At 43.5% G+C, this 26,386-nt stretch overlaps 1 protein-coding gene across 4 annotated transcripts in view; it reads right to left on the reverse strand.

Moving 5' to 3' along the window:
- LOC133368586 (tetraspanin-15-like) overlaps positions 1-26,386 on the reverse strand; it is a 138,189-nt gene that overhangs the window by 96,300 nt on the left and 15,503 nt on the right. For 3 of the 4 annotated variants that reach the window (XM_061593002.1, XM_061593003.1, XM_061593001.1), the window contains exon 2: positions 5,152-5,337. The exons of the other annotated variant lie outside the window; for it this stretch is intronic. In XM_061593002.1, coding sequence (XP_061448986.1) covers positions 5,152-5,337 — 186 coding nt within the window. The remainder of the gene's footprint in view (positions 1-5,151; positions 5,338-26,386) is intronic. 4 annotated transcript variants of the gene reach the window in all.

Genomic DNA, 26,386 nt, shown 5'->3' on the forward strand with positions numbered 1-26,386 from the left:
CCAAAGCACAATATGCCAAAAATTGAAATACCATAGGTGGCAGTCTTAGGAGCTTTGCCAGTTAAGCACAGAACACATTACCAAAGGGAAAATGACAAATGTTTGTGTCAGTCACAGAATCGCTCAGACTGTTCCAGTAGCGAGGACAAGAGAGGAAAACAACAGTGCTGCAGAAAATTCAGTTTGGAAGTTCAATTTTATATTGTAATGTCAGAACGCATCTTGTAAAAACAGTGAGCAAAACTGAAAGCTTCTCCTGAAAAATCCTAGCATTTCATTACAAAGTTTTGAACTGAGAATGGATTTAGCCTTAACCAAACACAACCTATGTTTGAGGGATGCCAGCTGCAACTTCACTCTGCTGCTAACAGATCACTCTCCTCCACTGCGTAGCTACATTACAGATAACCAGTTTCAAAATAAAGTGCGTGTGCATGTGTGTGCGCAGGGTGGGGGGGAGACAAACAAGAAGACGGACAAATGTGTGACTTGAGCTGATAAATGCTCTCAAGTCTTTCTTACATATTAGAAAAATGTGACCATTGCAACATGACGGAAAGAATCGATACCTAGTTCCAGAATGGTTTTCTGAAGGAATTGTGGCTTCGGAAGCATGGCTGCCTGCAGCAAGAGAAGAGGAAACTGCTGTGAGAGTCGGTCAAGAGCCACTTACTAGCCCACAGTCATGCCCTCTCTATGATGAGCTTTTGCCGGGCCTTGAAGACCTGGCTCTTCAAACAGGCTTTTGGGGTGGGTTAGGTTTTATTATTATTGGTTGAGATTTTAATATAACTATATGTTTTAATCTTGTACATCACCCAGAGTGGCTGGATTGCCAGCCAGATGGGCCACTAATAAATTTAATAAATAAATAAATGACTGCCACAGTGATTGCGAAAGGAAGCAAGAACCACAATGAACATGTAAGTGCAGGACCTGATTTGAATAACAAACCATTATTGCCCTAATTCTCTTCTAACTGGGGAGGGGGGGGGAAGGATTGACAAAGAGAAGGGAAGCTTTCCAACCACTTCCCCCTCCCTTCCCTCTTATACTCTTCATGAGCACCTACTTCAAACCAGGGGCAACGGCAAGCAATACTCTGGGGAAAGCTATGCATTACCCCAGGGGTGGAGGACATTAGGCCTGTGGTCTGAATTCAGCCCTCCAGGCCTCTCCCTTTAGCCCTCAGGACTTTCCCCAGGCCACATCCCCCACTGGCCCTGCTCTGCACTTTCCTCAAGTGCTTTGCTTGCCTGGATGGAGAGATGTGCTGGTGTGAGTGCAGGCAGAAACCTCTGGCTTTCATGTGGCTGGAATGTAGCTGACTGTTCAAAGGCAAAAGCCGCATCTGTTACTCTGTCCACTTTTGTCTCTGGCTCTACCTGCCACTGTCATGCAGCCCTTGGGAGGCTGCTCACAAAGAAATGTGGCCCTTGGGCTGAGAAGGGTTCCTTGCCCCTGCATTACACAATATTTTTAAATGTGCAGTGTTTGTTTTAAATGAAAGCAGTCTTGGGAGGCTGCAGTTTTGAGTAGAGCAGTGACTGGGATGGGTGGAAGGAAATTCCCTTCTCGTGCAAACTCCACACACCCAGCCAGCTACTTTCCTCCTGCAAGGTTCCAGATGAATGTGCCACGATGACCCTGGGTTTCAACTTTCCATCTTTGGGGGATGAGGCCATGGATTCAGATGGAGCATCAGAGGACAAGAATTGCTTTCAGAACTCGACCCAGATGTTCCTCCTGACCTGGGAACTCAAGCACCCTTTGGCCTATGATTCCCCACCTGAGGAAGTGGCACTGTTGCCTTCTGATGACGGGGAATTTTGTAGTTCACTGGACTGGGGACCCTTGAATAAAATCGAAGAACACAGGCTTGCAGCAAAAAGGGAGGCCTTTATTGGATGACAAGTGCATGCTTGGTCAGTCTCCCTCTGAGTGAGTGGAGAACTGCAACATGGCACTGGTTGCCTGGAGTTTTTATACATTTTAGGACAAAGATTTTAGCATCTACCAATCAGGAGGTTACACATCAGTTTGACATAGGCATTATACTGCATAGTCATTGCACAGGCATTGCATAGGTACTGTACTTTCTGCATCATGTTCTGGTGAATTTGGCAATGTTCAGTACTTCACATAAAAGTACATTTTCACTGTGAGCTAAGCATTCCAGCCAATGGAATCCTTCCTACGTCTTGGAGAGTACAGAGATGTTCAGGGATGTTCAGTGTCTATTCAGTGTTATCATAATTGTTTAAAGTTCTAGCTGTTCCATACAAACCACAACAGTCAAGGAAGACAGCTCCAAGAATAAAAGGGTTCTGGCTGGCTACTAAGCTTATTAAATGTTAAACTAAACTATTTAAATGTTATAAACCTTTATAAACGATAAAAGAATATAATTTGCTTATTGTTTTTATATAAAGAATTTCTCCAACACTGAATCTTGATGACTCCAGCCCACCAGTCCCAGTGATGCCATGCTCTCCCCTCTGCCACATGACTCAAAGCAAGCTAAGCCCCTTTAGACAAAGAGGATTTGCTCACTGGTCACTTAGATGGCACTCAGCTCTATCTTAAATCTCAGTCTCGCTTTGCTTGTTGCTGAAGCAACGTTTGCTTGCCTGCTTCTTCAGCCTGCGCATCAGTGGTGACTCTGCTTTGCCTTGTTCCCTTCAGGTGGGGAAACTGTGGCCCTCCAGATGTTGTTGGACTTCAACTTCCATCAGCCCCAGATGGTCAGGGATTGAAGGAGGTGTAGTATAGCAACATCCGGAGGGCCAAGGTTTTTCATTCCTGCCTCACTGGAAGCTGGTCTCTGCTTCGCCTGGCGTGCTCTATTGGAACTTATGCCTTATTTTGCTTGATAATGGATTTCTGAAACCCAAACCTGTCCATACCACCCCACTGCTTGGACTAAAACCCTGCCTAGCTGAGACCACTGCCTGAAACAGAACAACATGCTAACAGGGATCGTGAGTTTGAAAGCTAGACAAATGTTTCCGAACTAGTCAGCTGTTCCTCCACTCCACTCAAAATTGTGGCCTCAGGAAGTGGATTTTCACGTAAAAATAAAAACACAAAACCTGCCTGGGTTTCTTTCATTAGACTGCGTCTCCCTTTTGGCAATGAGGCTGAGTGGAGGGGAAAGTGAAACAGAGACAGACAGCGGTAGGGAGCAGGCAGAGGGGGAAGGAAAGAGGACAAGAGGATGCCATCCTGACTGGTGGAGCCCATCCACCACAGAAGCCAGAGTGAACTGGAGAAAGCCTCACCACGACCACAGCAAACATTCCTTTGCAATCCCTGAACTACTGCACAGCAAGGAGGAATAAAGTTGTTGTTCCTGAATGAGTCTGGGCCTTGCCTCTTCCCAATAAACCTACAATATAGAATTACCCACTTCAGTGGAGGGTGCCCTTTGTCTCTCTATACACGACACTCCTCTAGGTTCACCTTCTGTCTGTAACATGCTGGAAGCAAGAGCAAAAGCATCCATCCTACTCAGCAGAACAATAATCAAACAATTTGCGTAATGGGAACAATAAACTGATTGTCTCTCAGAAGAGAAGTCTGTTCATGATGCTCAATGCTTGATACATTTCCCTTCGCTTCCTTCTGTTCTCAAGCGTTCAGCATCATGCACTGATGCCCCATCAGATTTCTCTTCTGAGACACAAGGCCTTTCTATTCCACAAATATATCCATTTCAAAGTAGGTAACTAGGAATACCCTAGTTTTCCACCAAAGCATTCTGGAATAGTAATTTGCCAAACATCTCTGAGAAAACTTGTTAAGAGGTTACAGAATTACAGTTCTCAGGGTTCCCCGGGGACAGAGAAATGGCTATTAAACCAGTCATGTGGGTATACCAGTCAACCTCACAGGAAGTCATGAAAAGGAAGCACTTCCTTTTCTCACCATCTGTAACATAACATGTGAAATGTGTGTGCACGTGTGCGTGTGAGTGTGTGTATGTGTGTGTGTGTGTGTGAGAGAGAGAGAGAGAGAGAGGGAGGAGAGAGGGAGGAAGCAGCACTATTCACAAAGGAGTGCCAGACTGCATTTCTCTGGTTTCAGTCTCCCACTTCCCAAACTGTGCCAGAACAGTCCCAGAGACAAACTGAAGGGATGTTACGAAGTGTTCAAAAATGTCTGCATGCAGAACAAAAACACCATCATAATGGGGAATTGGGCAGGGGTGGGGCGACAGGAGGCAGCAACATCTTTCTCCAGTTGCATCCTTCTCGTGTGCTGCTTCTAATTCACACAGAAAGGCAGGAAATGGATAATCTGTTGCATGGGCTTATATCTCTAGGGCTGAGGAAAGAACGCCCTCCCACCTTGCAGTCTCATCTGCAGGCTGCAGAAGGGCATTTTGGGCAACTTAGTGGTGGCGGTAGGGACAGGAAGAAATCAAAATTTGAGAGTTAAGTGCTTACTGCTAAAAATGGCCTCCCTACTTCTCACTTCAAAGCAAATTTTCCTGCTGGTTCAAATGACACAGGCCTCCTTCTATTGATGCTGAGGCAGCCAGCCCTACAAGGCCTCAGCAGAAGGAGCCACAGAGCCTAGTCGAATGTTGTCGCCACAGCTTTTATCAAAAAGTCCCCATCCCACAAAGCTGCAATGTTCTCCGGTCCCTCAAAAACAAATTCATTTTCTCCTCCCCTTTTGCCACTCCACCACTCCAATGGGACCACAATATCTGATGGAACGCCTCTCCCAACACGAACCCACCCGTACACTATGCTCAACAGCAAAGGCACTCCTCTGGGTGCCTACTCCGAGGGAAGCTGGGAGGATGGCAACAAGGGAGAGGACCTTCTCAGTGTTGGCCCCCAAATTATGGAATGATCTCCCTGACGAGGTGTGCCTGGCGCCAACACTGTTATCTTTTCGGCGCCAGGTCAAGACTTTCCTCTTCTCTCAGGCATTTCAGCATGTGTTTTTAAATTGCCTTTTAAAAATGTGTTTTTAAATTTGTATATTTGTTTTTAATGTTTTTAATTGTTGTAAACCACCCAGAGAGCTTCGGCTATGGGGTGGTATATAAATGCATTAAATCATCATCATCATCATCATATATTACAGCTGTAATGAAGCTACACAGCTGAAAGGGACCAAGGTGGGAAACAGCCTTACTGTTTTCAGCAGCGTCCGGTTGTCTCGGAGGGAACCCACCATTCCAATAAAGGAAACAGCAAACATGGTTATGCCCAGGAGGAGAAGAATCACTGCTGGAGCAAGGAAGAGCCCTTCTAAAGTCCGGTACTTCTGCCTTTCCACTTCGGCATAGATGCCAATGCACAGTATCACAACGCCTATGATCTGCAAAGAAGAAGACGAAGAAGGAAAAATATCCATTAGAAGATTGCAGGTCAGCCACACAGACAGGGCAGGACTTAGGGACAGATGGCCATTCCATAACTAAGAAACGGTGCTTGCTGTTCTTACTGCCCAACCTGAACCACCTCTCTTAATTAAGACCTGCCTAAACAGATCAACAGAGGGAGGGAAGGAGGAAGAAAGGGTTAAGAAGTCGGCCAGTTGCATTCCGGTCTGTTGGGATCGGTTTCAGCCTCTTCTCTCTGAGGAAGTGGACAAGGTGCTCTGTACTGTGAAGCCGACCACCTGTCTGGTTGATCCTTGCCCATCATGGCTCATCATGAGCTGTAAAGAGAGAGTGGGCGAAGGGATCAAGGCGGTGGTGAATGCATCCTTGCAAGAGGGTGCAATGCCATCAGCCCTCAAGGAAGTGGTAATAAAGCCCATCTTAAAAAAACCGTCCTTGGATCCCCAAGAGTTAAACAACTTTCGCCCAGTCTCTAATTTACCATTCTTGGGCAAGGTGATTGAGAGGGTGGTGGCTGCGCAATTACAGACACACCTGGAGGAAACGGATTATTTAGATCCATACCAATTGGGTTTTAGGACTGGTCATGGTACGGAAACAGCCTTGGTCGCTCTGGTAGATGATATACGGAGGGCATTGGATAGGGGTGAATACACCTTCCTTGTCCTCCTGGACCTCTCAGCGGCTTTCGATACTGTTGACTACGGTATCTTTTTAAACCGCCTAGAGGGATTAGGAATAGGAGGCACTGTCTTGCAGTGGTTCCGTTCCTATCTCTCGGATAGGCAGCAACGGGTGGCCTTGGGAGATGAGGTTTCAGACCCTTGGCCTCTTCATTGTGGAGTGCCACAGGGTTCTATCCTCTCTCCCATGCTATTCAACATCTATGTGAAACCGCTGGGAGCAATCATCAGGAGTTTTGGGTTGCAGTGCCATCAGTACGCAGATGACACTCAGCTCTATCTCTCCTTTAAGTCCTCACCGGAGTTGGCCGTGAATACCATGTCCAAGTGCCTAGAATCCGTAAGTGGATGGATGGGAGAGAATAGGCTGAAGCTGAACCCCGTCAAGACTGAGGTATTACTTGTGGGAGATAAAAGGAAGTTAGGAATTACTGACCTGATGCTTGATGGGGTAAGTCTACCCCTGAAGGACCAGGTCCGCAGTCTTGGGGGTCATACTTGACTCCCAGCTGTCCATGGAGGCTCAGATTACAGCAGTGAGCCGGGCAGCTTGGTATCAATTACATCTGATATGGAGACTGCGTCCCTATCTTCCTGTTCACCTGCTCCCTCAGGTGATACATGGCCTGGTCTCCTCTCGCTTAGACTACTGCAATGCGCTCTACGTGGGGTTACCCTTGAAAACGGTCCGGAAATTACAGCTGGTACAGAACGCGGCGGCACGCTTGATTACGCATAGCCGTCGCTGGGATCATATCACCCCAGTGTTATTAGATCTTCACTGGCTACCAGTTGTCTACCAGGCCCAATTCAAGGTGTTGGTGTTGACCTTTAAAACCCTATACGGTTTCGGCCCAGTATATCTGAATCACCGATTGTGCCGCCTGACGAGATCAGCCTCGCAAGACCTTCTCTCGGTCCCACCGGTGAGAACAGCTAGGCTGGTATGGACCAGAGAGAGGGCCTTCTCGGTTGTGGCCCCCACCCTCTGGAACTCTCTCCCTTTCGATCTCAGACATGCTCCCTCCCTGTCCAGCTATCGCCGAGCCTTGAAGACCTGGCTGTTCAGGCAGGCCTACAAGATTGGGACAGATTAACTTATGTTACAATTGAATGAATGAATGGTTTTTTAGCTTAAAATTTGATTATGTTGATCTATATGGATTGTTTTTATTCTTGTTGTTCGTCGCCTAGAGTGTCCCTAACCCGGACAGATAGGCGGCTGAAAAATAAAATTTATTATTATTATTATCATTTAGGAAGGAGGCAGGTGCACACGTGACCAGCTAGGCTTTCTTGGCTGTAATGTCTGCAGTAGTGCAACCTGAAAAATATGGGGGGGGCACAGAAGGGGAACAGTGTGTACCTAGGGCATTTCTAGGCACCAAACCATGTTTTGCATCAAGCTAGATGCACAGTTGCATTTAACGTGTCTACTTTTTTCTCCTTTCTAAACAGCTTCAGGGGGACTCAGTCAAGACTGATACCATGATGCATGAGAAAGGGTAACCCTTTTCCCCACAGCACTGATGGAAGTCCCCTTCCCAAAAGTATCAGAGCCACAAGAGAGGCTCCAGAAAGTGACCCTCTGAGGCTAACAGCAGTTGGGGAGGGGGGCAGCAGAGATGAAGAGACCTCAGTCTCACTGGGATGTTCTCCTGTAAAATCTGAGCTGACCAAGATGAAGGAGATGTGAAAATTGGAGGGAGAAACATCAATAATTTAAGATATGCACACGATACCATACTAGTAGCAGAAACCAGTAATGATTTGAAACGAATGCTGATGAAAGTTAAAGAGGAAAGCACAAAAGCAGGACTACAGCTATGGGCAGCTATGAGAGAAATAGAAAAGGTCCTCAAATGCAAAGATGTATCACTGAACACTAAAGTCAGGATCATTCAGACCATGGTATTCCCGATTTCTATTATGGATGTGAAAGTTGGACAGTGAAAAAAGTGGATAAGAGAAAAATCAACTCATTTGAAATGTGGTGTTGGAGGAGAGCATTGGGGATACCATGGACTGTGAAAAAGACAAATAATTGGGTGTTAGAACAAATCAAACCAGAACTGTCACAAGCTAAAATGATGAAACTGAGGTTATCATACTTTGGACACATCATGAGAAGTCATGATTCACTAGAAAAGACAATAATGCTGGGAAAAACAGAAGGAAGTAGAAAAAGAGGAAGGCCAAACAAGAGATGGATTGATTCCATAAAGGAAGCCACAGATCTAAACTTACAAGATCTGAACATGGTGGTTCATGACAGATGCTCTTGGAGGTCACTGATTCATAGGGTCGTCATAAGTCGAAATCGACTTGAAGGCACATAACAACAACAACAACACCTGCACAAATCTGGTGCATTGGTTTGCATCAGTTCTTGCTTTTTGTTCAATAATGTGCATGACCTAGTGAAGCTGCAACATGGAACTTGGAGAAGGATTTTTATTGTTCTAATAAGATTGGAAACAAAATGTAAAGAAGGATGAACCAGAAGATTAATGAAGTTATTTTTTTAAAAAAATGGGAGGAACAAAAAACAGTTAATTTCCAAAAGGCTACCACAGCTACTCATCCCTGGCATATTAATGGATCTGCTCTCCATTGCCCTGCTCTCAAAAGCAAATAAAAAATGATAACCCAGTTTAAAAGATGGCAAAGCATCTCCAGCTTTTGGACATTTCAACTGGCACTCTGGACTGTCACCAGCTTTGTCAGCAATGTGTGGCACATTTTTATTCAATCACTTCCCCTCAGTTTGATTGCAACACACACAAAGTGTCTTTGGCTTCTTATTTATTTATTTATTTATTTATTTATTTATTTATTTACCTACCTACCTACCTACCTACCTTCCCATAGCCAAAGCTCTCTGGGCGGTTTACAGTAATTAAAAATATTCTGCCTCCCTTGCAGAAACCCCTATTATGTAATGGGTTTAAGCCTGGAATGCTAGAGTTGCCAAGAAAGCACTGTAGCACCTTTCATCACTTACAGCAAAAGCCTTTTGCACAACCCCACCCCTCTTAAATCAAACTCAGATATTTGGGGAGCATTTAGGGGTGCGCAAACACCACACAGCACAAATGGGGGCGGGCACTGCTCATCTTGGAGAGAGTTCTATGATAACCTCTGAACTGGAAGCTCCAACCACATTTGGATGGAAGATGTGCCACTATAAATGTTTGTTAGCAAGAATATAAAAGCAAGATGTTTTCAAAACTTGGAGTGGATGGGATCAAATCTGGGATCATACACGTCAAGTTTTACAGGAATTATTCGTCCATAGCCACCCATTTAAGAATAACAGGTCTATCTTGATTTGAATAAGGAGCATTTTGAAGTCACCTATTAAAACCTGACATGTTGCTTTCACATCTGTCAAATCTGCTTAATCTACCTCTGTATGTTCGTGCCAACAAAGTGAAGAAACTCTTTGTGGAAGACGTCACAGCTGTATGAGCTCTCAGGCCGTCACTTCCATGCCTTTCCCATTTGCCCTAGTCTGAATGATCATGAAGATACTCTAAAGCAGCCTTCCCCAACCTGTTGCATTCCAGATGCCGACTGGGGCTGATGGGAGTGTTGAGTCCAAGCCATCTGGAGGGCACTAGGTTGTGGAAGGCTATTCTAAAGCCTGGTGTTGCCACCATCAAGGATCCATTTGGTCTAACATTCTGTTTCCAGCAGCAGTCAGCCAGATGACTTGCACTCTGCAGGTGCATTAGGTAACAAGTGGCTCAGATAACAAGACTATGGTGTCCTAAAATGGCAGGGGCTTTTCTTCAGGTGAGCAAATGGTATCAATGACTCTAAGCTCTCAGAAGAGACACATTGGAGGATGTTTTTGAGATGGCAAGAAAAGCAATTTATTTATTCATTCATTCAGCTGATATCCTACCCTTCCACCCGAAGGAACTCAGAGTGGGAGATGTGTAGAGCAAATACCAGCTTTACTTGAATAAGCTAGATCTCCCTTCTAGCATACCTCTATTTTGCCACCTTTCTCTCTCGCTCACTATACCTCCTGAAGTCCCACTACTACTTCAACTTGTTTAGCTTAACCTTAACCACTCTTTTCTTCTTAACTTCAGTTTTCAGCTTCATGAAGCTCTAGTACATACAAGAGCATTAACTCACACCTGACTGGGATTCTCTCTCTCTCTCTCTCTCTCTCTCTCTCTCTCTCTCTCTCACACACACACACACACACACACACACACACACACACACACACACACACACACACACAGTTTCAGATTGTAAGATCCTCAAGACAGAAACATTGTGGGAAGACTTCTCTCCAATGTCCACATCTACAGCATTTGCGCTCAACTGTCATCCCAATAGTGATTAAGTTGATGGACGACAATTGGTCTTCTCCACTTGCACAGATCTGACTGAAACTGGCAATTTGCTCTGAAGTGCCGCATGCTGTCAAAAGCCCTTGTACTTTACGTCCATCATCTCTGAACTAAAGTAATGAAGAAGGGCAAATTGATTATTTCTCTGCTGGATCAAGATGGCTGAAAGGCAAACATACCAATGTAGCCTTGGATAAACAGCTTTTTAATGCTCCCACAAGTACTGCAAGAAATATCCTCAAAGTAAATTCCAACACTTCTTCAGAATCATGTATACCACTTTCATTACCATTTGGCTGGTGCTTTTAATCAACTTGTTCAATTTTATAAGGCCTGGACCATCATCTGGTCCGGGATGCTCAACACCAATACAGTCTTTGTAAAAATTTCTCTATGTACACATTAACAGTTCAGAAGTTATGGGGTCACAGGACACTTGTAGAGTATCACTATTTACGGATGAGATTCAGTTGCATACCAAGAAATTCAGGTTGTCCAACTAAAGTGGATTTGATCTCTTGCAATCTGCTCCCAACAAAACTAAACTAAACCCCTGACTTTTTAGAGTAATTAAAGTGATAGGAAAATGCACTGGAAAGTGTGGGATGAAAATGACTAGACGTGATGATCTGTAACCTCCCCCATAAAAGAAAATCAGAATGAATGGTCAATAAGCAGTGGATGCTTATAATCTCTCCACAAATGTTGTACAAAGAAATCTGGAAGAATGTCCAATAAACAGATTGTCTGGATGCAGTCAGGACTAGTTCCATGATGCTATCAGTTTAGCTTCTCAAGAAGAAACAATCTGGCAGCTTAGCCAGTGAAGAAATAGGTGCTTTTTGCAAGTAGCTGCCACGGTGGCAGCTCATTTGTTCTGCATGCAGAAGGTCCCCGGTTCAATTCCTGGCATCTCTAGGTAGGGCTGGGAGAGACCCCTGCCTGAAACCCTGGAGAGCCACTGCCAGTCAGCATAGACAATACTGAGGTAGATGGACTGAGGGACTGGTTTACTATAAGGCAGCTTCCTGTTTTCCTGGGAGTAAGGGTTGTAGACTCCAAGGGGAAGCTTTATTTGCTTTGAGAGGAAACTGATGCGGCTTTCAACACCAGACTTGCTCCTTATGAGTTCTTGCTTAGTCATAAAGTCTGCTGATAAATGAAAAGATAACGTCACATGCCCCTAATGTTCTCTGCTCATGAGAAACAGACACAGGAGCATTACTTCGTACTAAAGAAGCTGCTTTTACCTCCATTTTCTATTTGCACCGTCCACAGTAAGGGCTCAATCACACAGTTTCCTAATGACCACACCCTTGAATTTAACATTGCCATTCCCTCTGGTTGCTCAGCAGCCAAGCATGCTGCAGCGGGTTCTTTTTTAAAAAAAACCCTGGAAGTGTGAATCTCTGTGTTTTCCCTGGTAGGATACAGCTGAAATGTGAATCTTTGTTTGAGCAGTGTTATGTTGTTGTGCACAAGTTAAGGGGGAAAAGAAAAAAAAGGCACCAAAAGCAACCATGAGCACACAAACACATACACACACTTTTGTCACTTTCCCAAGAGATCTGGATAAAATTTGGATCCAGTAGAATTAATCTGAGCCTTGGGGACAGGGTAAAAGCGGGAATGGAATGGCCCATTACAGGCCCTTTATAAAAGAAACTGATGCCAAAACCACTGGGACGTGTTACACACACTTGAGAACAATATTTAAGAACCAAAACCTTTCTGATATTAGATTTTATTAATGTTTTAACAAGCAAATGCCATCTGGAATGGAATGGTCCAGGACAGAATGGCACCTTCCAAGCTACATTCACCAGTGATACATGAATAGATAGGAGTGATGCAATTAGCCACAAAACTTCCACAGAAACCATGTTCCGATAGCTGTTCTGGGCTATAATATGTTTTTCCAGAAAACAGCTAGTAACAACAACTTTCCAGAGAGCCACGCCTACCAAATTCACCAGTCACACATGACTAGAAGGAATTGATGCAAGATTGATTGCATGCATGTTCCATGCAATAATATGTCTTTCCTGAACATGGCCCAGAACACTGACATCCGAACTAGCCAAGCCAATCAAATGCACCTGTCATGCATAACTCTATGGGGTCAATGCACTAAGCCCAAAACTTTAAGGGCAACCACATTTCAGACTCGTTTTGGTTGGGAAAATGGCCTGGAATGGCAACGTTCTAGCCAGCCTGACCAACTAGATTCACAGGACTGGATGAGATCAATGAAACAATTGTCAAAACCTCCACAGAAACGATGACCTGCTACCTCTTCCATGCAACAAACAGCATTCTCAGGAAGCACCTAGAACATCCACTTGAGAGTGAGCCAAAGCAACAACAGTCTTCTGTTAGAATATGGCAGAAAACATCTGCAGAAGCCATCCTCCAGTATGTTTCAGGCAAGAAACTGCATTTTGGGAAAATGGACCAGAATGCCAACTTTCCAGATGGCAAAACCAATGAAATCCACACACTGGACTGGAGTGAAAAGAATCTCTTTAAAAAAACAACAACACAAAAAACGAAGTTGTTCTGGGCAATAGGGATTTTGAAGTTCAGAACGCCTGTTTCCTATGGAACGGAGTCATGAAAACTGACAGTCGATATTGGATCTAAATTATTATTATTAAAAAAAGTATATACCGCTCACTATCAAAATTATCTCGAAGTGGGTTACAAATAATTAAAAAAGAACATGCAGTAAAGCTACCATAAAAACAGTAGACTGAAATAAAAACATTACAATAAAATTACCAAAAATATGATTGGAAATATCCGGTTTAAAGCACCCAGTTCCAAAGCACCCCTGGAAATATCCAGTTCAAAAGCATCCCAAATAATCAAAGTTACTAGTAGACTGCTAGCCCGCTTCCATACACACAAACAAAGCAGAGCTTATTCTATCTAAGCTGTTTTCCCTACTGCGCAAGCAGCGACACACTGCTCACCCCCCCAAACTTTTTATAACCCAAAGAAAGACTATGAAAAATGGAAGAGAAAATAAGAAGAGACAGGAAAGGAAAAAATAACAGAAGGAAAAACAGGAAATTTGGGGAAATGAAAAAGAGAGGGTGGGAGCAAGAAAAATAGAGGTGCTTTGAAAAGAAAGGAGGAGTAAGGAGATGCCTCCCCAATTGTTTGGGGGAAGAGAGAATCTCATTTCCTTAACCTATAGTTAGGCACTGAGGCTCCCTTCCTCTACAAAGCATAATTATGAAGCTGAGTCCCCACTCCAAATTATAACTTTTGTGACTAGGATTTGCCCTCTGTTACAGACCCAATCAAATAAAATAGTCAGTAAAACGTCAGAATAGTTAAGATACAGGAATATAAAAATCCAACGTAAGAGAAATAGCGGTTAAAAGAGAAGAATCCTCTTACGACTCCTTTGGGCAGAGAAGAGGAACTTAGCCACTGACTCTGTTATAGACTTATTAGAATCAGCTAAGAAGTATTTTAAAAACCAGACCAATGGCCTGCCAGGAAAGTTCCTCATAATTGGGCCGAGTAGTCTATTGCGATCCTCCCTATAAAAATTACTTACAAAAAAGACGAGAGTCAATGTTTCAACTTCGTCACCACAAGGACACAGCCGGTCTGCATAAGGGGTACCTTGGTATCGTCCTTCGAAGAGAGCGGAAGGGAGACTATTAAACCTGGGTCTGGAGAATACATGCCGATACTTAGGAATAGACAGATTCTCCAAATAGTTAGCATGTCTGGGGAACAGGAAATTCAGACTAAGTTGGATAGGGGAGCACATTTTGCAAGCATTTGATACCGAAAGTTGAAAGTCGATATCCCTAATTCGTTGGTCTAAAATGTATTTAGCAGTCCTGAAATTTTGTGTAAGAATAAAATCAAAAGAAAAACCTAATGAACGCAGTTTAACAATATAAAATTTAGACCAAGAACTAGTGTAAACGTCTTTCAAAAGAAGGTTTAAATAGCCTAAAGAAAGTTCTGTTTATATTCACCGTTATGGTACACTAAGGATTGATGGAGGGCCTTCATAAAATTGCTGCTCAAAACCAACAAACTTGCTGCCTCTAACCCATGTATTATTTACAATGTCTGGAATAAAGCCCAGAATGCAAACTTATATCAATATATGGGCTAATCCACATGGGAGCATTACTTGCAATAATGACACAGTTTTTACCCGTTTTCTATTTGCACCATCCACAGTAAGGACTCAATGCCAGTTGCAACACAGTGTTTTCTATTCACACTGAGAAGGATCAATCAAGCAGTTTCCTAAGGACCACACCCTCTAATTTAACATTTCCACTCCCTCTGGTTGCTTGGCAACCGAACATGCATGGGTTCCTTTAAAAAAAGACCTGGAAGTGCAAATATCTGTGTTTTCCCTGGTAGGATATGGCTGAAATACAAATCTTTCTTTGAGTAATGTTATGCTTTTGCGCACAAGTTTACTGCTTTTGTCTGCTGCCCTGGGCTCCTGCTGGCAGGAAGGGCGGGATGTAAATCAAATAATAAATAAATAAGTTAGGGGAGGGGGAGAAAATAAAGGCACTGTTTGCAGCAATGTAAAAATGCTAGTATAACAGGGGACAGCAGCCGAAAGTTGTAGGAAATGAAATGAACGAAGGGAGGAGGGAGTGGGCGTGGAGAGGGGAACAATTGATACACCCACCTAAAAGCATCGGACCAAAGTGTCTGCAAGCCCTAGAGATATGGAGTGAAGATGCTTTGTTCTCCCCTTTTCGTATTATTAGAGGACTGGGTTAGTACGGATTTAAAGGGGGGAAACTGTGTCATAGCTTCTGCTTGCCAGTAATGTCATGTGAACCATGCGGATTACAAGGAGTTGTGAGTAGCACCAAACACACAGCAAACCTCCATGTAGATGAGCCGTATCTGCCTGTCCTTCAGTTTGTCTGAGGACATTGTGCTTCTTAGCCTACCTTGTTGCAGTCTGTTGGTGGGCCTGGGCAGAGGGAGGGAGGCCTTGTCTCAGTCTGGGAGTCTCTCTGAGATGTTGCCTTCAACTGAACGGACCTTTGTTGAAGTCCAGTCACGTCACATGAGTCTTCTTCAAGGAATAGTTCTCCAGGACAAAGCTAATACAGGCTCCAGGAATCCTGGGAACTGTAGTATGACAGTTCTTTGCCCTATGCTATACCTCTTCTTCTAACTGAGAAAAGAAAATGGTAAGAACAAGGAGTCCTGAAAGAAGGGTCAGGAGCCTGTCCTGTGCTTTTCCAATATGCCTGCTGAAAGAGAGAGAATTGACTGTGCTACCAGGGCTACTGAAGGGCTGAGCAGGAAGGATGCACTCCAAGGCCTGAGAAGAACCGGGGACAATTTTTGGACCACAGGCTGCCGAATGCCAAACTGCACCACTTTGCCTTTGGAAAGCGTTCCTTGCTGGCTAGGACAAGCACAAAGTTTGTGTTTGTAGGGATGTTTAGATAGGGACAGAGGGGAAAAATTGGTTTTACTGTTTCCTTTTAACCCGTCAGTTCTATTCAGCCACTTTAGTTGCTAATCTTCTGTATATCCTTTTAACCTAAAAGTTCCTCCCCCCCCCCAAGTCAATTGTTGTACAATTTTGTATTAGAATGGGGAAAAAATCAATCTAAGAATTCTGGTGCAAAACCAGCTCCTCATAACCCTGGCTAGCAGCATCCGTTCACCACAAACACCTCCTACAGCGGATCTGCTACCAATGTACCTCAGGCATCCCTGCCAACACAATATTTGAAGCTATGTTCTCACTGACACCTACTGATGAACTTCAAGAATCTGCCAATGCAACACCTACTGCATATGCATGTGCCATCATCAGCAATTAAGTTCCATGTTTGTTTTGTTCTGGGATGTAACATTTGTATAACTACATACTGTTGAAGCAGAGTTCAATATGAATCAATAAATGCCTCTGACTAGTCAAGTAAGTAGTCCCACAATATACTATAGTCACAGGGTTACGAAGATTTAGAAGGAACCAGCATTCATCTTCATTGTCTATTTCTTTTTTTCCTTTCTCATTTCATTCTTTTGTTAAAACTACCTAGCTCCCTATTAACCCCCATGTGCCCAGCTGCAGTTATTTCACACTGCACAATTTTTTTTACACTGCACAAAACATGTTTAGCTGCAGGTTAGAATAAACCTCGAAACAAATATTTGTGCTAGGTGATCCAATTGTTTTCAGTGGTAGATTGGCAAATATAACTTCAGTTAATTTAACAACAGAGACAAATTTCATTTGATTTCCTCAGATTTAAATCGCTACTGCTGAAGGGGCATACTTCTGTATTTTTTTTTGAATGTTTTCATTCTATTACTGTAATGCATATTAAAGATGACCCTTCATTCCAACAATGAGTGGTAGTTTATCAATTGTAAAGTCATCCACACGAAACATCCTAAATGAAATGTTGGTAGTATGCAAATTTAACTGCAAGACAAATAATTGTTCCAATAAATACTAGTACTTAGCTGGCAGCCCTAGTAATGATTAATGAGGTGAGTGTGTAAAAACAATACAGTACATTGCTGTTTTGTTTCTAGCAAGGTTTTCATAGTAATGCCAGTACTAATAGTTTTTGTTACAGTACTAGGGAATAGCTACAGTTTACTCTTTCACCCACTAGGAACGTTAAAAGATCTGCTGGTAACTGCAGAAAAAGGATGATCCCTGGTTTTTTTCAGACCAAAAAGGCAGCAGCCCATGTATGCTGTATTTATACTGTGGAGGTAGCTCAGTGGCAGTAAGTAGTGTCTTCTTTCATCGCCTACAGCAAGAAAAGAGAGAGTGTCTTTCTAAACCAGAAGTCTAAACATGAACAACTTTCACCATTTGAGCAACTTTCACCATTTGAAACTCAAGAGATTTTGAAAAACCCAGTAGCAGGGAAAATACCAACTCTCCCAGCTGCTAAGCCAAAATGTGGGTAGTTTGTTCATAGCTAAGAAGGCCACAAACATAAAAAAGATGACTGGAGATGTGATCAGGACAAATGGATTCAAAAAGGAAGGCATTTATTGCCAAGCAGGGATCCTCTGGTATGAAAGATAAACTTTCCAAGACTGATTAATGCAGAGCAAGTTTTGTTTCACAGATATGCACATGAAGTGCCTGATGGAAATGTAGGCAGAGTAATTGTCCATTAGCTTGGACAGGATGAGAGACCTGAACCATCTGTGCCTCATGGAAACACGAAAAAAATATCCCAGGAGATCTCATGTATGTACCATGCCATCTGTATTGTCTGTTAATCAGGTCATTGCTGGACCCAATACACTCACATACGGCAGTCAGGTTAGAAGTTGATGCACAGAATAGAGCAGCCAAAGTGAAGCCATGACAAATTAAGAGGGAGGCCAATTTTGCACTGTGTCATTTGTGGTTGAAGGCTGCTGTTAGTTTTGTGAACATGGCACTTTCCGCTGTCAGAAAGAGCTTCTGATAACTAAGAGGTTGGTACAGAGATGAAACATCTCTATGCATGTGTTTTAAATTGTTTTTATCTTGTTTTAAATTTTAAAATTGTGTTTTAAATTGTTTTTAAAATATGTGTTTTAAATTGTATATTTGTTTTAATGTTTTTGATTGCTGTAAACCGCCCAGAGAGCTTCGGCTATGGGGCGGTATACAAGTGCAATCAATAAATAAATAAAAAGGGCACTACTTGGAAAATCAATGGTGCAAGGGTCTCAGGTACTCAATTTATCTTATCCCCCTCCCAGACAGATCCATGATCTACGTATAGTGAGGTTCCACCCACAATTACTGACATTCATGTTCAATTATTGTATAATTCTAATAATTCCAACCTCCTGACCCAAGTTTGCTGGGTAATATAAAGGAATGTATTTTAGAAACAGAGCTTTTTCTTATGGGTGAGGAATTGCCTTTGGATTACTTTTTCTTCTTTTCTTGCTGCTATCGGCTCTGCTCTGGCATGCTTTGCCAAGCTGAAGGCTTCAGGCCTACCCATTCGTAGGTAATTATGTCTTTCTTTAATTTAATATTCTAGGAGTAATAATACACATTAGTGGGCTGGAGAGAGTTAGGAGGAACATATATGATTTCTTCTGTTAGTACATATCTTTACTGTTTTAATTAATTAGCGTATATTTTCTAAGTTACTTTAAACTGCTGTAATGTCAAAGCATTATCTTCGTTTTGTTTTCTGTCAGTCCTATAGCACCATTACGTTTATGCAAACATTACCAAGGTAGTTGTGTATTTTGCTCCATCATTTATGATTGTATGATGGCTTTTCATTATGAAACCTTGTTCTTATGAACCTTCACACCTTTCATAAACCGGTGTATTCGTTTCAGTTACAATTTGGCGTTTGTGGTTTTGAGTAATAGATTGTGTCTACCTCCCTGTTCCACTGGGTTGCTGCTGGGCAAACAGAACCAGGGAGATGCATCCAATGATGGCTGATGTATAGGCCAGAGTTGGCATGTTATGCATGGGCCCTGATAGGATCCATACTCGAGTACCGAAGGGCCCCACTCATACGGCGGGTTATGTTCCGGCCCCCCACCGAAAAGCAAAAACCACTGAAAAGTGGGGCCCTACTATATAGCTATAGCGCGGGAGTTCTAGCCGCCGCACTCCAGCTGACAGTGATCAGCTGTAGCACATGAGCTCCCCGAGAGCTCCAGCTGATCACTGTCAGCTGGACCATGGCAGCTGGAGCTCCCCCGCTCCAGCTAATCAGCTGCAGCGCGCCACCAGCTGCAGCGTGGGGTGCTTGTGCGCTCCAGCTGATTGCTGTCAGCTGGAGTGCAGCAGCTAGAGCTCCCTGCGCTCCAGCTGATCGCCCCGCTGGTGTCGCCATATTAGCCGAACACCAAAAAGCAGGGTGCCGCAAAGCAGGGCCCTACTGTAGTATGAATTGTTGCCCACAAACACCCACGGTAAGAACCTCCCACGCCTTTCCATAGTAGCAACAGAGCACAAAGCAAACATACACACACACACACACAAAAGTGGTGTTCCTCTCACCTTCCCGGCCCGCACAAAACTCACAGGGCCTCAAGGTCAGCAATTCAGGTAGGGACATGCAGGTGGACTGGCTGGCCTCTTTCATCTCTCTTCTCCTTGCCTACCGGCACAAATAGCCTTTGGTGTCCTAGTGACTATATCAGGTTACACATCTAGGATTCTGGGATAGAGAAGTGATGGCTCCTCCCCACCTTTGAAAAAGTATGGCTTGAAATTTCTCCTCCTCACCCCCTGAGAGCTTGTCACACGGGAGATTTTGGTTTGGTCCCAGTAAAGGTATTGCTATGGGTTTTGGAGTCCATTCCTTGAGGCACTTTTCTCCCAGCCGAGCTCCACCTGGAGACAAGCTGGGCGGAGGAGAAAAGCCCTTGAAGCAATGAGGTGGGAAAGGTTTTAGCTCTCCTCACCCAAGTACCCCTTTTAATGCAAGAAGGGCAGATGCCCTGTACTTTGCATGCAAGTAGTCTTCCCCATCATATGTACCTTGACCATAGATTAGACAGCGAAAGGTAGCATTGTACCTCTGAAGATGAGGGGCCGATGACATATAGCAGGGGGAAATTACCATCCTCCTGAGCTTCCAGCATTTCTGTGGTGGACCATAGTGAAAAACAGGACGCTAGACTAACTGGACTTCTTAACCAGTGGTCACTTCTTGAGCTCTGAGCAGTTGGGATACAATCTGAAGGCCAAAACACACATCCTCTTTGCTTAGGGGAGCAGTATTTTCTCTCTGTTCCGCTGTAAACAGGTAACGTATCTCAAGCAGAAACCACAATTTTGCATGCACCTCTCCAGACCACACCACAGGTGATTCTATCTGCTGCAAAATTTCTGCATAGATGGGTGGTCACATTATAGGCACAGTTGTGTTTTGTAGATGGATCCTATTTTCTGACTGTACTTTTGACAGCTACTAGAGCAAAATTAGCAGCCAGCGTGTGTCCATAAATTACAGCTTCATTCAAATTATTCTGTTCAAACTGTTTCATCCAGGCTTTAAGGTAAAGGTATAAAGAAGTCAAACCCTTAAGAAATGGTAGACTAAAAAACACCTGATACTAGTAGATACGTCTGAGCTATTTTAAAAGATTTTATTCTTAAACTAGTACATTGAGCTAGTATGCCATTGGCATTTCATGAACAGCCATGGTGGCTGGAGGGCATCAGGCTGGCAAAGACTGGCATAGATACACATTCTTTACTGTGGCTGAATACTAGAACTTGGGGCCTTCCAGGGAAGAGTGCTACAGCATTCAGGTCCTGCTTGCAGGATTCCCATTGGGGCATCTGGTTGGCCACTGTGAGAACAGGATGCTGGACTAGAGGGCTGTTGGTTTGATACAACAGGGCTCTTATATTCTTATGGAAATAACCCCCTGCCACATGAAGTGTTAGCTCCATTAGGTAGTCCACTGAAAGTTGTTTGAAGGGTGCCGAAGGGTCCCTTTCACGGCTGCCACCTTGAATTCCCCCACTCCCCATCTGAGGCTGTTATCAGGCAATCAGTTCCAAGTTGTGTCCAAGGAGTAGTTTTGAGGGAGTGCTCCTTGGCCCCCCAGTGTTTACACTGTGGAGTGCCCCAGGGCACTATCTTGTCCCCTGTACTATTCAACATCTATATGAAGCTGTTGGGAGTGGTCATCATGACTCTTGGAGTAAGGTGCCATCAGTATGCTGATGATACCCAGCTATACTGTCCCATTACATCTGAATTAGGAGAGGCTGTGCAAGGCCTGGACTGGTGCCTGGATGCAGTGGTGAACACCTTGTGGGTGGGTGGTTCCCATGTCCAAGAGATAGGTCAACTGCCTGTCCTGGATGGGGTGGCACTCCCTCTGAAGGAGCAGGTGTGCAGTTTGGGGTTACACCTTGATCCATCTCTGTCATTAGAAGCTCAAGTGAGCTCTGTGGCCAGGAGTGTTTCCTGCCAGCCCAAGGAGGACTGCCCTTGCATCTGGTGCAAAAGCTGCAACTTGTGCAAAATGCTGCGGCCAGACTGCTTACAGGCAGGGCTGTGGAGTCGGAGTCAGTAGAAATGTACCGACTCTGACTCCAGCTTCAAAATAAATTCTGATTGACAAATTTTTAAAAATATAAATTCAAAATGTCAAAGAAGCTTCCCATGAAGTCAGCTGTAGTTGAGCATTTCACCATAACTCAAGATGGAAAACGTTTTGTGTGTCAGTGTATGACACAGGACCCAGATGAAGACAAATGCTGTGATGCCAAGATCAGCGCATGTTCAGGCAGTGATAAAATGCTCCTACGAGAGCTTCCAATTTAAAAAGACATTTACAGCCCTTTCCAGGACTGTGCAGTTGGAAGCAATTTTGGGTGGAGTCAGAGTCGGACAGTAGAAAAATAGAGGAGTCAGAGTCGGAGTTGAAGGTTTGGCGTACCGACTCCACAGCCCTGCTTACAGGAGCAGATGTTACTCACTGCTGAAACAGCAACACTGATTGCCAATTTGCTACCTGGCCAGGTTCAAGGCACTTGTTAATTCACAAAACCCTACAACAACTTGTGCCCAAAGTGCCTTCAGGACCACCTGACTTCTGATAGGGCACTTCTGGTGGTTCCCCATGCCTCTGAGGTTTGGTTGGCCTCCACCAGGGACAGAGCCTTTAGTGTTAGAGGTTGGGCAGGAACGATACCTTCTTTCTTTCAGAAAATGGAAATGGACTGCTTTCAAGTCGATTCCAAGTTATGGGCAACCCTATGAATAGGGTTTTCATGGTAAGCGGTATTCAGAGGGGGTTTACCATTGCCTTCCTCCGAGAGGCAGTGACTGGCCCAAGGTCACCCAGTGAGCTTCATGGCTGTGTGGGGATTTGAGCCCTGGTCTCCCAGGTCGTAGTCCAACACCTTAACCACTACACCACACTGTCAGACATGTCCTGAAAACTGAACTTTTTAGACAGGCATTTGTAACATGAATTTCTCTCTAACCCAGTCTTTCCCAGCCACTGTGCCTCCAGATGTTGTTGGACCACAACTCCCATCAGCCTCAGCCAGCATTGCCAATGGTCAGGAAGATGGGAGTTGTGGTCCAACAACATCTGGAGGCACACTGGTTGGGAAAGGCTGCTCTAACCAAAGTTTTTATCATTTTTAATTATGTTTTTAAATGTTATTGTGTACATTGTAACCCACTTTGGTGTACTTCTATGAAGAGTGCAGCTTATAAATACTTTAATAAATAAATAACAAGTCCCTCATAGTGTAGGACACATTGGCTATGAGATGGCGACACATACAAGTGATGCACTAAAGCACTCTGCTGAGGTTTCATCAGTTCATAGCTAGTGTGAAAATACTTGTGAACTAGTTTGTGATGTTGCCCATTTCAAGGAGAGAGATGTTGAGTTACAGATCTTGCTTTTCAGAGAAATTTTTAAAAAGAGCAGGAAAAAAGCAGCAGAATAATGAGGTGGGGTGAAGAGAAAGGGAATACCACTCTGCCCCATTCATCAGTGTTAAGACTATGTACACATCCTAACCTAAATTCAAGGTTCTGGTGTACAAAGCCCTATACAGGTTGGGTCCCGAAAGATGGTCTTACCCCTTATATACCCAGTCAATCACTGTGCTCTGCAGGTGAGGGCCTCCTGCAGATACCATCTTATCAGGAGGTCCATTCTGCACAACATAGGAAGCGGACCTTTAGTGTGGCAGCACCTACCCTTTGGAATTCCCTCCCCTTTAATATTAGACAGGCGCCATCTCTGCTATCTTTTCAGCACCTACTGAACAACCCTTTTAAGTAGAGACCTTATCCTAGTCTGCATCTGTATTGGAATTGCTTCTTATTATGTTTGAAAGATTTTTGTTTTAAAAAAATGTTTTTAAGATATTTTATTTTTAAGATACTTTGTTTCTAAGGTATTTTAAGTGTTTTGTCACTTGTTTGCCACCCTGGGCTGGGAGGAAGGGCAGGATAGAAATTGGAATAGACAATACAAACACTGGGCTGTATTCAACTAAGTCCTATTCAGAGAACACCCACTGAAATTAATGAATCTAAGTTAATCACGCATAAACTTCAATGGGTCCACTCTGAGTAGCCCTAGTACTGAATACCACCTACTGTGTTTACACAACTGGCCTAGAAATGGCCTTCAATTGATGGGGGTGCAGGTGGAGGAAGGCAACCAACCAAAGCAACTGGGATTCTCCAGAAGAATCTTATGGAGACATTAGATACCAGAAACCAATGGCAGCATTCACTGCCATGATTGTATTGGAAAGGAAAGTATTGCACTGCAAAGTAAATCATAGTTAACAATTAGTGACAAGATATACCACAGGAAATAATGGAATGCTCCTTTGCCCAACAGATGCCACATTAATTCAATTTTTAAAGGTCAGTTATTTTGAACAAACAGCAGCAATCAACTGGTGCTGCCTGATTAAATGGGCAGCACTCCTCTCTCTCTCTCTCTCATTTTGGCTGCCAAACATCATTTAGACACTCTGCATCTCGCAAAGTTTGTTCTAAAGGAATTCTGGAAGCCCCTAGGGATGTTCTGTGCTTGTTGAGGTTGTCACTAAGGATGGATGGAGCAGACCAGTTGCGGTCTTGCTCTGTCATAGGTCCATCCTGTGCATATTTTTTTAAAAGAATTCCAAACGTCCACATTTAAGTTGTATGTATTTTGTACATGTGCTTTATGTAAAATATGCACTTGCCTCATAGAACATGCATTTTAGTGAAAATATGCATTCTTGTGCATCCTTTCTGCACCAAAAGTGCATAGCAGAATCCAGATAAGTGCTCTATCTGACTGGGAGTTGCATTCTAATACGCAAGCAGGTTTGGAAGAATCAGACCGGGTTTATCTGCTGCAAAAAGAGGATCAAACAAATGCCTCCTTCACAGCTCTGAGCTTTAGTCCACACAAACAGCAGCATGAGATGATAGAGAAGGCCGCACCAGTTCAAACTGAATGTGGGAGAGTAGTAAAGATTCCCCCTGTAGATAAGGACAGCAGGATATAAACAACCTGTAAGGAGAAATTTAGCAAAACACAGAACAGGCTAAGTTAAAAAGTAGTTTTCTACTTTGCAAGGAGGTAAGGCAAAAATGTATTCTGAACTGAACTGACACAGACTATTCTAGCACCCTATTCTGCCACATGTGAAAACTGATTCTGAGCTCCTACAGAATTGTAATAGGAAGAGCCCTGATTTATAAAATGTGTGAATTTAATTAGTGCCCAGCTGTCAGAAGAACAATTTGGAAGATGCTGTTTCTCCTACACACACTTCATTATACTTTATACTACATATAATAGAGTTTGTCAGGAAACCCTCCATAATCGCACAGTAATTATATAGAGATCTCCTTTATGTATTCCAAACAGAAGCTGTAGCAGCCTTCTGAAGGAGTAATTATACCATATTTATGAAAATATGCAGGCCTGCAGCAAGGTTCCATTTCCTCACTTGCAATATGGCAATTTCTAAGAAATTAAATAACCAGCATCTATCTGATTCTACAAAGCCATTTTCTCAGTCATGTATAGCAACAAGAGCTGTTGATGTTGCTACCTTTGTCGATTTTGATTCTTTGTATTCACTGTGTTTTTAAGATGCTGAGAGCCATCTTGGGTGGGCTATGTCCCGAAAGGCAGCATATAAATAAATGTATAAATAAGAACAAAACTTTTAGGACTGCCCAAAAGCCCAGGATGCACCATCATATGTATAAGATATCCTATGTAGAAATCCTTCAAGCTTCTAATCACTTTCTAGTCAAATACAGGAGCACCCCACTCCCCTCCATAGCTAAGGTTTGTCTGCATAACTTTGCACATCCATACAAGCAAAAATAGATAAAAACAGAATACAAAATGTAAAACTTTACACTACAAGATTTGACCCCAAGAATGACATAACTGGAAAAAACATAGTTGAGCCACACCATCACCCAGCTGAAAAACACCCGTAAGTTTATTCATAGTATGCATAACAATGTTAGCCCTACTCAGAGTTGACCTATTGAAGTAAACATGAACTTAGGTTCATTAATTTCAATGGGTCTACTCTGAGTAGGATTTAGTTGAGTACAACCCTAAGGGTTCTGTTTTGTAAGTTTCCTTTTTCATTTAATTAGTGATCTTCTTGTAACATTAGTTTGGTTCTTCTTTTGCTTGTGTTGTAAATTTTTGTTATTTCAAAATAAAATTCTGTGTAAAAAGAAAAAAAACCACAGAATGGAAGTTAAATTAGCTCTTTACCAACATTCCAGCATATGCTGACAGCAAGAGGAGACTTTGCAAGGCAAAATTCCATATGGATTCCAGAGGACGTATAACTCAGTTTTGCAGCAAGGGGCACAGCACTGAAGAAACTCAGGGCCAGATTTGCAAAGGATGTGGACCAACAGGAAACACGGCACACCTATGAGCATGTGCAGAGTACTGCTTGCAGGCTTCCCATAGGCATTCGATAGGCCAGTGTGTGATGCTGGATTGGATGCTGGACTCGATGGGCCACTGGCCTGATCCAGCAGGCTCTTCTGGTTTTTTTCTTTACCACTGAGTAAACCTGATTCCCACTCCTCAATCCCAGACAGAGTTTCAAGACAAAAAGGTGTGGCTTCCAAGCCAGAGTTAAGCACTGGTGGGAAATCCTAGGAGGTCCCAGCTAAGGGCAAGTTATCACCTGCTTATGACTGCTCAGTATTGTCTACACTGACTGGCAGCAGCTCTTCAGGGTTTCAGGAAGGGATCTCTCCCAACTCTACCTGGAGATGCAGGGGACTGAATCTGCAAAGCAGACACTCCACCAGCGAGCTACGGCCCTTCCCCAACGGCCACAATGTTTCCTGTTTGCAGGCATAATTGCCCCTTCTGAAGGGATGAAGCCTGCCAAAGTTCAGACAAAAAGGTGAGGAAAGGGTGTGTGTGTAAGCAGTCTTTAGAATTTGTGTGTGCGTTTA

The sequence above is a fragment of the Rhineura floridana genome, chromosome 12 (genome assembly GCF_030035675.1).
Source record: "Rhineura floridana isolate rRhiFlo1 chromosome 12, rRhiFlo1.hap2, whole genome shotgun sequence".
Classification (NCBI taxonomy): Eukaryota; Metazoa; Chordata; class Lepidosauria; order Squamata; family Rhineuridae; genus Rhineura; species Rhineura floridana.